Source organism: Pyrgilauda ruficollis, unplaced genomic scaffold (assembly GCF_017590135.1).
Source record: "Pyrgilauda ruficollis isolate IOZ18807 unplaced genomic scaffold, ASM1759013v1 scaffold177, whole genome shotgun sequence".
Classification (NCBI taxonomy): Eukaryota; Metazoa; Chordata; class Aves; order Passeriformes; family Passeridae; genus Pyrgilauda; species Pyrgilauda ruficollis.
The window spans coordinates 498887-512245 of record NW_024516653.1 but is presented as its reverse complement, the minus strand read 5'-3'; the positions used below and the strand labels follow the sequence as shown (position 1 = coordinate 512245).

General features: G+C 38.7%; 1 protein-coding gene across 1 annotated transcript in view; it reads left to right on the top strand.

The window, feature by feature from the left end:
• Window positions 1-13359, top strand: part of MEGF10 (multiple EGF like domains 10) — an 86167-nt gene that overhangs the window by 12826 nt on the left and 59982 nt on the right. The window contains exons 2-4 of the mRNA XM_041464271.1: window positions 5777-5908; window positions 8615-8716; window positions 9410-9510. Coding sequence (XP_041320205.1) covers window positions 5793-5908; window positions 8615-8716; window positions 9410-9510 — 319 coding nt within the window. The 5' untranslated portion in view covers window positions 5777-5792. The remainder of the gene's footprint in view (window positions 1-5776; window positions 5909-8614; window positions 8717-9409; window positions 9511-13359) is intronic.

Here is a 13359-nt window from a genome sequence, read left to right as displayed (position 1 = left end):
GTCTCAAGCCTATACTGTATAGACTACTAAATTATGTTATCTGCCTTTTCTGCTAAGAACTAACAACTCCCAACATCCACCCTGGGAAAGATGCCTAGGGCTGAGAGGGGCCATCTGTGTATGGATCTGACATAGTTTTTTATGTTTCACCTGAAATGTCTTGTGTCAAACAAGCAAATCAGGATTTATGTTCAAAGTGCTGTTTCATCTTCTCAATGTGAGTTTTTCAGAAACTTCGGTTTGGATTCTACACAGTTTTAACAGTCTTTATTTGGTAAATTTTCTTTTGGGTGGAAAAAAAAGGCAGCATATTTAGTCAGAAGATTTTTGTTAACAGCTCATCCTGCTGGGTCCCCGTGGAAATATTCTTTAAACATACAATACCGTGGGCTATAGGTAACATTAATGGTTCAACACCTATACTTGTTATCTGCCTGAAAAAAAAGAAATGCTTTCAAGTGAAAGGCCCCTAATTTATCAGACAATGACAGCTACAGTGAAGTGACCCCATGGTTGTGATGTTTGGCAGCCTTCCTCTGAGGAATAATAATGAGTCCATCTGCAGAGTATCTGGCATGCTGGCATTTGTCTTTACCATGCCTCCTTGCCTTGTGTAGACTTGACTTGGGCTGAGCTGTCTTTTCCTGCCCTTTTAATGCTAATTTGAGGGAGAAGAGGACTGATAAGTGGATATATGGTCCCTGCCAGCTTAGCAGCTTCAGAAACTCACTGAATGGCAGTGAGTAAAGTCAGTGGGCCAAAGACAATCCTGCTTTTCAAGAGGACAATTCCTAGAGGAAACTCTCATGATCTTTTGCAGTAAGAACGGGTCTTGTAAGAGATACAGCTGCAGGGAAGGACAGAGTCCTTGAGGACCTTGTTGCAATATTCCCATGCTTTTGGGTCTGTGCTGCGGCATGATCCATGCTATCCAGACACCCATTGCATCTGGAAACGTGTGGCATTACTAGTGCAAATCCACGTATTTGCTGGGTGATAAAGTTTCCTGTTTCCTCTCATGTTTGCAATTACCTTATTTCATTCTGTGCTTGTAATTACAATACAAAAGGTTGTTTGATGCTTACAAAACCATGTGCAGTGTGACAGCTCCCAACCTCTCCAGGTTTCCACCAGAAAATATTTAAGTAGGAAAAAAAAAAAAGTTTAACTCCAAAAATTACTCCAGTTTACAGTTTTAATATAGTTTGAAGGCTGCTCTCTGTTATTTAAGATCAGTTCATGTATTATTGCATATATATATTTAGTAGGAATGGTAGAGAGATACATTCTGTTAAATTATAGCATTATCATGAAATAAAGGACAGTGATGCTGTAGCTTTCAAAACTGGTAACTCCATCACTTAGGGACAAATAAAGCCTGGTCTCCTCCAGACTTGTACATTATCACTGGATTCTCTGGAACTCCACAATTCAGGACTTCTTTCCCTCTCTTGCTTCCAGTGTAAGTGACTAATAAATTTACAAGTTATTGGGCATGAGGCCAGAACACACAGACAAACACTGGTATTACATAAACCTCATTTTCTTAGAAGCCTCTGATAATTAAAGAGAGACTGAAAAATAAAAATGATCTCATCTAATAACCAAAAAAAAATGGTCATTGATTACTGATTTATTTTTCTTAGCAACGTAACTTGAAAAAGTAGCAGCATATCTGTCTCCGTCAAGGAGCCTTGTTCCAGTTCACTCAGCCTTTGATTTGGTTATTCTTCAGACACCAGTCTAAATGAGTTGTTTTTCCCACATCCATGCTTAGCCCATCTTCAACACCTTTGGGCTCTCCAAATGTGTCATTCTGTTTCACAGTGAGGTTTGAAAGTAAAGCAGCCCCGGTGAAGAGGGTCAGATCTGATTAAGCTGCATCAAGAGGGGCTCTTACCATCTCTGATGATGGAGGGTGTGAAAGTTTAGGGCCCTTCAGTTTAGGGCACTATTGGGTTATCCTTTAGCACACTCTCATGCTGGCTGTACAGATCCCACACATTTTCTGTCAGGCGGTCTCAGCCCTGCCAGCTTGGTCTGTCCTGAGCTCCTCGTGACAGTGACAATCAATGCTGCCTTTGGAGTGATATGTTTGGAGAATTTGGGAAAAGACCAGTCAGTTTCCATTTGCTGTGGCTGTACATCTTCAGCCAGCCTAGGGTCTGTGTGATAATGCTCCTAATTCAGGTAATTTTGTATTTGCTTTATGAGTGAGATTTCATGTGACAAGGTGTCAAACTGATTTACTGATTTCCAAAGGGAAAACGCCTTCTGCTCTTCATCCATTAATTCTCTAATGTAATCGATAAAAGCAATCAGTTGTGGATTTATTTTTTTTTTCATGGAAGCTAACATGGGATTAATCATCATTGACAAGATTAGGTCAGATTCAAATTTTGCTCTGCCTGACATCAGTTGTGAGAGAGATTTGTTTTTATAACAAATTGTGTCCCTGGTAGAGGAGCTGAGCTTCAGGAGTGAAGAGTGTTATGAAAAACACTCTGTAGGAAGTGAAAGACCAAACAAGTCTTCACCCAAAAATGGTTAGAAAAACTCTTTTATCTCACGTGGAGCTGTAATTTCCAGTTGCAGGCTCCAAGTCTGTGTGGGGTGCTCTGGAGAGAGTGAGAGCAAGGACACCTGCAAGGGGCTCTGCATAGATTACTGTGTGGCTTACAATTCAGTCTGAAATTTGAAGAAAACTATGACAGAGAGAGAGAAGATTATTTTTGAATTAGCACTTGCTCTACATGCAGATTGATGCCATGCCAGTGCAAGTATGGGTTTGCAGATCAGAAAACAATTTGATGTCCCTGTGCCCTATCACTGCAGAAAGGCAGGACGGGGTGCTGTAAAACCTTTGAGATGCCACGACAAAGTACAAAAGGTTCTCACTGCTCTGGAGTTTGTCTTCTAACTAAATGGCCTGTTGCTGCTGCATTTTTCATGTTTCAATGGTAAAAATGCTTTTGCAACAGTAATGGGAAAGCTGCATCAGCATTTCCCTTGGTCTTGGGTCCATTATGTCATGTTAGCAACTGTGTCGTTCTATTCTCTGTTGCTCATGCACTTCTAATCCTGGTTAATTCTCTGGCAGCACTTGATTTTGCTGACCAAAAAATGTTTGTTTGCAGCCTTGAGCAACCTTCACTTCTTTTACAGTGTCCATCATAACTTCCCTGCCCTCCTCAGCTCCACCTGTATTTATTTACCTTTTATTACAAGAAATCCAAGGGAAAGCTGTGCAACCACATCTTTGCCTGTGGCTCTGCTCTGGCTGGGTGGAGGGATTAATTTGTAAGCATGTTGTATTTTCACCTCCTAAAGAAAAAGCATTTTTTTGCCTCTTTTCTTTAGTTATCTGCGCTTTCTCTGTTTCAGGTTTTGATCCTGAACTCTCCATGGGGAAAAAAAAAAAACAAAAACCAAACCAAATAAAAACTGTCAACACAGTTACAAGTGGCAGAGAAAGTGTCTAAAAATCTCAGATATTGGGTGTTAATGGTTAGCTGTCTGTGTTTACATAGTGCATGTACAGGACTCTTCCTCAGCTTACTAGTGAGACACATACATTTCGTGTAGTTGCTCAAGTTTAAATGTATTTTAGGGGAGTACCTGTAATTTATGGGAGTATATTTTGTACACTTTTTACACCATTTTAAAATAAGCTTGTTAGTAATGACAATAGACCTTGGGGTGATCGGGTTTATTTTTTAAAATTTCTGTTATTTATTATCTGATTTTTATAACATAAATATATAACGAGTTTAATTTCCTTAATTATCTTACAGAGATTAAAGTAGTACTCTACAGTTGTTTCATGCAGCTGCACTGCTGTCCTGTTAAAATTTTTAAATCATGGGCATGGATTAAAGTTGAGGAAAACAGAGAAGTCTAACCTGAACAGACACTGGTACTGCCTTAAAGCTCCTGCCTGAAGTAGGAACAAAGATACAGCTTTGTCAACGAGAGATTTTGCCTCGAATGCTGTAGAAAAAAATAACAGGCAGTAAGATTTTAGTGTGCTGTTGTGGAAGGAAGTCCTGGTGATGAAACACCAAGGATTATCTTAAATTTGTTGGGGTTTTTTTCTGTCTCATGTATGTACTAATTTGCACAGGGAAGACATTCCTCAAAATGAGCATTTTCAGTACTTAAACTACAGGTTCTGTGTACGTGTAGATAATTGAAATACTCACATGTTATTGGGTGAGATAATTTGAGCAATATATGGTATGAAAAGTGAATCTCTGAACAGTTGTTCTTGGTGCAAACCATAGGCAGCAAGAGTTAAATGAGTCATCTACATCTTTTATTGCTAATATCAACACTTCAGCAATGCTAATCAGCTGTACTGATTTTCTGTTTTGATTTTCCTTAATAATTAAGCAAAAGATCTGGAATGCAATCAAGTTTTACTCTAGGGGGTTCATGCAAATTTTTTTTTTTTTTTAATTTTGTTAAATGTATCCTGCAAAAGGAAAGTTGCTGAAGTCGAGGATAAAAGAAAGAAAAAAGGGAAATACCATTTACAGTCTGCTTAATCAGAGTGAATATTTTCAATGAAATCACAACTTCATTGCAATTATTAGGTGAAAATACAGCTGCTGTTGAAAAAACTGCACATTGACTGCTTTGCTGCATTCAGAGAAATACTTACAGACCATGAACAATATTTCAGCAGCCTGATTTTTCAAGAACAGTTCAGCAAAATAAGATCATCTCTGTATCCTAAAATACCTTAAATATAATAGTTTCATGTTATGACCTTTTTTGTGTTGGCTTCTGAACTAAAAGTTAAGTAAGACCCATGGTCCTGTGGGCTTCTTTCTCATATAATAGTGATTGATATAACTTTCTTTATTCTATTCCATAATATTTAAAGCAAGAAATTGCTATTTCTGGATTAATTTACTGTGTTAAAAATATTTTTACTAAATCTAGCATATTTATTAGACATTATTTTCTCATTATACTACAGATTAGACTCAAGAATCTCATTTTTTGTTATCTCTGTAGCCCATAATGTTAGAATCAGTGTGTAAGTGAGGAAATAAAGTCAAATGTTCACTGAAACAGAAATGTAGCTTAAGTCATTACAAATAAATTACATGTTAATAGCATTCATTCTGGCATTTGTGGATTAATGACCAGTTGGATTAAGAGTGTTTCAGCATGCAAATTAAAATAATTTGCTTAGTGAAAGTGTTAGGATAATCTTTTCAGACCTTCATGTTACTACAACAGCTTTTTTTAATGAATGTTTTTTTTGTGTTTGGAAACGGTACAGCCGGCTGAGGAGGGTGAACTAAATTTTGGGGATTCAAGTTTAAAGAGCAGTGACAGTGCAGGGTGACATGTGGGGCTGTGCTGGCCGTGGGGAGGCATGGGGAGGTCCCCTGTAAATGAGGGACGTGCAGGGCTCCTGGTGCTGTGTCACAGCTGAGCCTCTCCACTCTTGTGGTCTTGAGCAAGCGCCAGCCTTTATTCCAGACCTCAGCTCTGGCTCTTGGAGTGGGCAGAGCCTGGCTGAGCACACCCAGCCTGGGTGGCTGCAGCTGGAGGGGACAGCAGGACCTCTGAGATGCAGTTTGTCCACAGCTGACCTCGTGGGAAAGGGCTCCATTTGGGCTCCTCTTCCAGCACGGGCATGGTGCTGCTGCTGGGCAAGCAGCGTGTGTTTAGATTTGTTATAGATGGGTCAACATTATTAGCTGCTTCATATTCTGTGTGATATCACTAATGTGCTGTATCTTTTTTTTTTCCCTCGCAGTCATCTCTTTGGAAAGATGGTTCTCCATTTCGGCTCCCTTTTTGGCTTCCCTGTCATACTGCTGTACCACTGGATGGGTTCAGCTGTGTCTTTGAATCTGGAAGATCCCAATGTGTGTAGCCACTGGGAAAGGTAATACTTTTTTTGCCTTTTGGGAAAAATAAGTGACATAAATTGTGATGTAATAATTTTTCTTGGCTTTGCTTGGCGTGCTTCAAAATATTGAAGGCTTTTAGCTGAGTTTAAAAAAAAGGGAAAAAAATCACTTTACTGCATGCGCAGGTGAGTTCATAGATAAGTAAAGGCTGTTAAACAGTGGGCTGAAATGCATCTTTGCATTAGGGGTTAGGATGCAAAAAACCACTGCAGTGGTTCTAGCAATGTTACACAACCATCTGGGTACTAGAAGTGAGTAAAAATAGCTCCTTCCAATTTAGGTGAAAAGGAGTTTTACATATGCAAAATATAATTAACCATATTGGAATTTGGCCAAATTTGATTATGCTGATTCCTTCCTATTCAGCACTCACAGGATCTGAATTAAGATTTGTTGTTTAATTATTTTGATGAGGTTCAAAAATTTATAACATGCAAAATGAAATTCATTATCAATGTAGTTGGTCTGTTTGTTCATCCAATTTCATGTGAATTGCAAAAAGCCACAATGAGTTGGAGAGGTTGAGCCTCCAGCATCTGCTGAACTTCTTTCCTTGTGTAAAGGTGAAAACAAGACTTCTGGTCTCATTATAACTGTTGTGCCTGTAATTGATCAGCTGGTCCACGAGGAAGTCTTAATTTTCACAGTTCACTTGAGGACATCAGTATTTCCTGCACTTAATGTAAACTGTGTTGTATGCTTAGTCATGGGGAGTGCTGCTGAGCCACTGTACATTTATTTGTGATTGTTACGGCTGAATCTTTACAAAGAACACTGAAACTTCTATTTACTTTTTTATAAAATCTCTTTATTAAAAAACAAAAACAACTCAATATGTAAGAACATGCCTTGGGAACTTACTTCAGCTCCATGTAAAGGATTTGCCACCTCTGCTTCTACTGCTGTGTACAGTTCATGCAACAATGTGTGTATGAAGTAGTCACCATATTAAATACCTGTTCATAGTAGTCAGGCATTTGTCTACAGTGTTACTGGGCACTGTCCTATGTTGTGTGTGCTTTGTTTACAGTTTTTGTAGGTAGAAGTGGTTTTGGTGAAAGCTACAACGTAGTGAAAGCAAAATGGGAAAGAAATCCTAAATATAACTACTTACACTGCATAATATAATTTAAAACAAGCTAATCAAAGTCTGCAGAAGGAAAAACATACTGAAAGATGCATTTAGCAAGCGTGCCCACTTTGTTGCATGAACTTTTTTCCCTTTTTGTGCTGTCTCAGAAACAGGGCAGAGCTGCAAATAAACAAACTTCGTGTTCACGCTGCTGCCCAAAGCAGGTGACAAAGGGACAGAAGCATGCAAGGGCAAAGCCCCAGACAGAAGCTCTTGACTGCCACTGTCACTGTTGTATGCTTTAAATAAAAAATATACCTCAGTCAGTACTAAAATGGTCTTTACAAACGAACTGTGAGAAGGAATAGAGAGTGCCCTCAGGGTAAGAGCACAGAGCCTCAGGCAAGGTCCAGCATCCCACTGAAATTTGGGACAGCTGGGTGGGTTAGGGCAGCTTGCCTTCATGCAGGAAAACATGGAGTAGGGTGTGTGCATTTAGGGGTGAGTGGCTCTGGATGTGCTTCCCCTTGGCATCGATGGTGACAGCAGGATGAGGAGACTGTGGCTGTCACCCTGCCGTGGGGGCTCAGGGCTCGGAGAGGGTGTGAGTGGAAGAGAGGGAGAGCTGTTCAGGCTGTTTAGTGTTTTGGCTGGTCCTGGGAATCATCCTGCTGCAGGACCTTGCCACGCATTCCTGTATTTTCAAGCTCTCTTGTGCAATCCAGGACTGGCTGCCAGCACAAACAGCCTCTCAAAGAGTTTTCTAGGATGATTCAATATTTTCCCCTTTTGCGACAGGGCTCTGCTTCTCTTGTCCTGCTGACAGCTTTGGAGGCTCTCAGCGTGGGTTTGTTTCTAGGACACTGTATAACTGTGTAATTTGGCAAAAAATAATAGTAGGATTTCGTATAGTATTTCTGGGGGTGTGGTGTGGTCTGGGTGGTTCTCTGTTAAAAACTACCCAGTAAGCAAAAGAAAGTATGGTGTTGGGTATTCATTAATTTCTGATTGCTGAATAGACTGTTTGGTGGTATGCCTGTAGTGTAATTTTTCAGTAATTACTGAAAATTACTGAAAACACAGAAATACTCAGGTGTATTTCTGTGTTAACATTCACTTTGTATCTAAATGCACTTCATGTCTTCCTACACGCTCAGATCAAATTTTTACAAAAAATTTCTCAGAAAGTCCTATTTTTTCTATTTTGAGTGATAATAGAAGAAACCTCATTTTTTGTCTCCTTAGCTAGTTGTTCAGTTATCCAGTTGCATTAATAAAAGTTTCCACAGGAGAACACCTAATATGCACTACTTCCATTTGCTGCCTATTTGAGATACAGGTGTTCTGGTTTTAAAAAAATTTAGGCTGACATTATGTTTCTTTAAATGTCAAATGGAATTTCATCAAATGTGTTACACAGTATAAACATGATGACTCGCTGCATGCTTATTTTTCTTTGCAAGCTTTCTGTCTCATTTTTTTTAGACATGAGTATTTTGTTATATTTATTCCATTCTGTAACAGGATTCTGTAAAAGACCTAATTAAATGTGAATGTACTAAAAGGACTTGCTTGATGATCTCCCTTTTTTCTCTCTGTCTCTCCCCAGTTACTCAGTTACGGTGCAAGAGTCATATCCACATCCTTTTGATCAGATTTACTATACCAGTTGTACTGACATCCTCAACTGGTTCAAGTGCACACGACACAGGTGATGTATACATCCTAATATTGTCAATTTGCTGATATTGTTAAGAATCTTGACTCAAAATCAAGCATGATATGTAGGATTTTTTAGCTGTAGTGCCCAGCCTGTCTAATTGCTGTGATCTGTATCAGCTGGAAAATGCCTGTCCAAGCAATGTCACATAAATTTTATTAGCAGGTTGGGTTGTACCATCCCATGGAGTGCTAAAAGAAAGCAAACGCCTTGGGAAAAACTAAATTCTCCAGACCCTGCAAGGCGTATTTGTTCAAAAATATCACAGGGAACCCTTGTTGCTTGCAGTGTTGTGTTCTGAGGGAAGTAAGTGTGTGCTTCTTGAAAGAAAAGTAAAAGGATTTGTTAAAGGAAACTTCCTGGGCAAGCAGAAAGCAAGCAAGGGTTGAATGATTAAAAACTGGTGACATCTGTAAAGAGCATTTTCCTCAGAGGAATATGGCCATAAGTACAAAACATCACAAGTGAAAAGTCCCCATTCTTTCCCTGCTTTCTGACCACCCATGAACCTAAGGCATGTCAGGAAAGCCCTTCGACTCTTGAAATTGGCAACAGATAAATCAAGACAACTTGGAGCATTTTTTCTTTTCTTATGACACCTGAATGTTTTTTAAAATGTGTATGAATACATCCTGTCTTGCTTCTGAACCAAGGTATGTGACAAACACTCATTCCTCTCTTCAGGATCAGTTACCGTACTGCCTACAGACACGGTGAGAAAACGATGTACAGGCGCAAATCCCAGTGCTGCCCTGGGTTCTATGAAAGCAGGGAAATGTGTGTCCGTAAGTTCAGCCTTTTTTTTTTATCTTTTTTGGCTTTGAAACTCCATACACCCCTCGCTGTGCTGGTGTGACTCCCCCCTGATGGGTGGCTTGTGGAGGCCGAGTTGCAGGAGCCGAGTTGCTCACCAGTGATGCATGGGCAGCTCTTGTTGGAGCCAGCTGGAGCTGAGCACATGCAGGGGAGAGGATGGCTGGATTTCAGATGTCTTAAGTGCCTTCATGTGGTTCTAGCTCATGTGGAAAAAGCACTGTGTGTTTTCACAGCATCAGTGTGTCCTCCAACATAGTAAATAAACACAAGGTTTAAAACGACAAGGGACATGGAAGTGTTTTCTCTTTGGAATGGACCCCAGCAGATCCTCATGCTGGACCTCTCTTGGACACACAGAGGTCTGTAACAACTCTTTGGAGGTCTCAGCACCTTTTCTGGGTGGCACACACCCCTATCTCCTGATCTAACCCAAAATTGGGAAAATTTGTGTCTGGAAGGTCTGGAGGCAACCTTGGCCCAGTTCTTTCTCTCTCATTTGGCCTTGTGCACATCTAGGGAGGTCTTAAAATGGTATTTGATAAGAACATATTTTATATCCTGGAATTTGGAAAAAAAAAAGCTTTGATTCAAAACATTTTCTCCTTGTTCAAAAGCAAGGTCAAAATATTTTTTAGAAAGCTAATAAATCTGATATCAGATTGGCAATGATTTTAGCTTTTTTTTGTAATATATATATATTAGACTGACAAGAACCAATTTCTGACTGCATTTGGTTATTATACAGCATGTGTGAATAATGATATTTAATTTTTTATTAGGTAGAATACTTTTTGAAGTGTGTTACAGTTTGATCATGATGTGATGACAGGTGTGATGGTGATTCTCTTATGTGACAACATCTTTTACATACCTGTAGCATATGTAGTAAATTCATTGTGTTAACACAATGATATTCAGTTCCTGAAAAACTCAAATGCCATTGGACATACTATTTTTTCCTGTTATTACATAAAAATGTGCCTGATAATGATACTCAGAACATACCTGCTCTGACTTCTGAAGTGATTGTGGAATGCCTTAGACTTTATGTTAAAATACAGATCTTTCAGTGTAGCTGAGTTTGCATTTATTTGACCTTGGAAGAAAGAGAGAGACCTTCAGTCTTCATGATCTCCAGCTGCAGCATTTCCATTACTGCAATTTTATTTCCATGCTGTGTGGATTGTTTTGTTTACCTAATGGAAGGATGTAAGATGCCTCTAAAAAGCTAAAATCCTTGTGTTGTTGTTGATATTTTGTTGTTTGTTTGTTCCTTTATGTGACTTCTCAATTTAGAAAAGTAAATTAGAAAAGTCTACTGTTAGATGGTTTTGGTATGATTCGACATTGCATGAATTGAAATTTCATTGCTGCTTCTCAAAAATAATAGGAATCTGTCATTTTGTCTTTAGGTGGGTTGACAAGAAAGTGTATTTTGATTTTAAATCCAACATTATATGGGGCTGGTACTCGGACTGTTTATAGGAGTGTAGATATATTGTTAGTAAATACTAATTCACTTTCACTAAAAAAAGTGCTTTTTGCTGTCCTCATGAAACTCCTGTTTATAGAGGATATAAATAATGTACAAATTTCTCACCTCTGTCTTCGCTATTGCCAGCACCTCTGTAGAACAGTAGGTTAACTGGACCTCAAACTGTTATTTTTATTCTTACGTTTAGACCTGATGCACTTTCTGAGATAATCTAAATGTAGTTTATATGCAGATACAAAGGCAGAACAGTAATTCTGTGAAGCTGTATTAAGGAGCTTACTCCTGGCAGCTCCACCCCAGGCTGAGTGATTGACTAAATTTCATTTATTCCAAAGAATTTCCTGCCACTTGTCTGCTACTATCAGTGGCAATCCCTAGGAGATGTGGCATGTGAATACTAGGCATAGCTACAGAAACTTTTTCCAAAACTTCATTTTTTTTTTTAGCATGTTTCTGAAAAGAAAGATCTTTCAAAGGTTTTAAGACATTTTCTGGTGGCTTTCTTGTAGATGGACACACAAGCAAAGGTTGATTGTTCCTGGCAGCTTGAACATTTACCTCACTTACTTTCTAACATTGTAGTACATTTCTAAGAACTTTAATGGAGAGCCATGCCTGTTGAATTTCCCCGAAACATGAAACAGAAAATGCACCATTCATTTTAAGGTATAACTGGATACCACTCACTTTACTAGCAAATAGCCATCAAGCACAGGAAAAAAGGATCAAACAAGGGGTATGTTCTAGCATACAATGTAAAAGTGAAGGATTTATTTGAAAAAAACCCATGTTTATAATGTAGTTTAAGGGATAATTTATTTTTTCCCATGACAAATGCTTGTTTCAATTAATTTGGAGGAATTTGGTGTTAAACCTTGCAGCCATTTAATTTATGTGCATAATTACAGCCTAACTGTTTCATTTATGTTAACTGGTTTATGGCTGGCTTTTCGAAGTGAAAAAGCAACATATTCTAAAGTGCATGCACAAGCTTACATCAAAGATAAAAATACATTTCTTCAAGTTTTCTTTTAACATCAGATAATGAAGGCAAGAGTGTAGAAAAGATCCTGAAAAAAACAATAAGGCACAAAAGAGAAGGGCAATTGAGATGTAAAAGCAAATGTGCAAGAGTAAAAACAGATTACTTTTCATACAATAATTGAGGTTTCCCTTGCAAAAAAAGAAGACATGACAATTGCTGCCAGGGAGTTTTTGGTGCTTCTTTGCACTGGTCAGTAAAAAAAAGACCATTCATGTTAAGTTTTTCCCCTGCAAATAAGTATTTTTGTTAATACCATGCCAAACAATCCCATAGAAAGCCAAGAGAAAATAGTTTATCTGTTCCTGGTGTCATTCATGTCTTTTCAGCTTCTTCTAGGTGATTATTTTGTCCTCACCTCTTTGTAGCTCTGTGTAGTAAATTTTGGTTCTCTCATCCCCGTGTCCACTGCAGTATTTTTTTTAACATGTGCTGTCTTTTACAGATGTAGGATTCACTTGCCAAGAATCAGTTAGCCCAGAAGGTGTCTGGAGAATAATTTCTTGTGGTTAGAGAATAGATTTTTATGTATATCCAGAATGTGGATCGTGTTCTGAGCGTGGCATGAGGGGCAGTGCAAGGAGATAGGTCTGGTTTCCTGCAACTTCTTTATTTTTCTGTTCTGCTCCAGCTGTCTCACAGAGGAGGTGGTGGAGCATTGCCTTGTTGTATTTAAGGCTCAGTGCTCAGAAATTTGGGCTGAGCATGTTTGCATTCCCTGGGTTATTCCTACAAGTGCTCACTCTGCATATTTACAGTGACCTGCTGTTGCCTCACGCCTTGCTGACAAGGTTTTTCACACATTTGGTTTGTGGAGAGCCTCAGTGCCCAAGGCAGCCCTAACAAGGAAGGAATCTTCAAAGATACAAGTGATTCACGTCAAGTTACAAGACTAATGGAAAACTGTGATGTATTATTTAAACTCAGTCTTTCCATAACACATAAATAGGCAAGAGCGCTCTGTGTTAATGCCTTGCTTCATCAAATGTTGAAAAATTATTATTCTCCCTGTTGATTTCTAATGAAGATATTTTAATGCACATCTGGAAAGTAGCTTGTTAGAAATAGTTGAGAGTGAAAACTAAAGGCTGTAAAAATAAGCATTTAATGGCTGGGATCCCATAGAATCAAAAATTTTTATTTTATTGATCTTTGTGTGGTTTTTCTTGGACACACTAAATGTAAAGGTGTCCAATATGCTTCATCATCTCTAATTGAAAAAAAAAACCCAGAACAGTTTTAAGTATTTTACCTAAATACCTAATTACTCTAGAACATTTT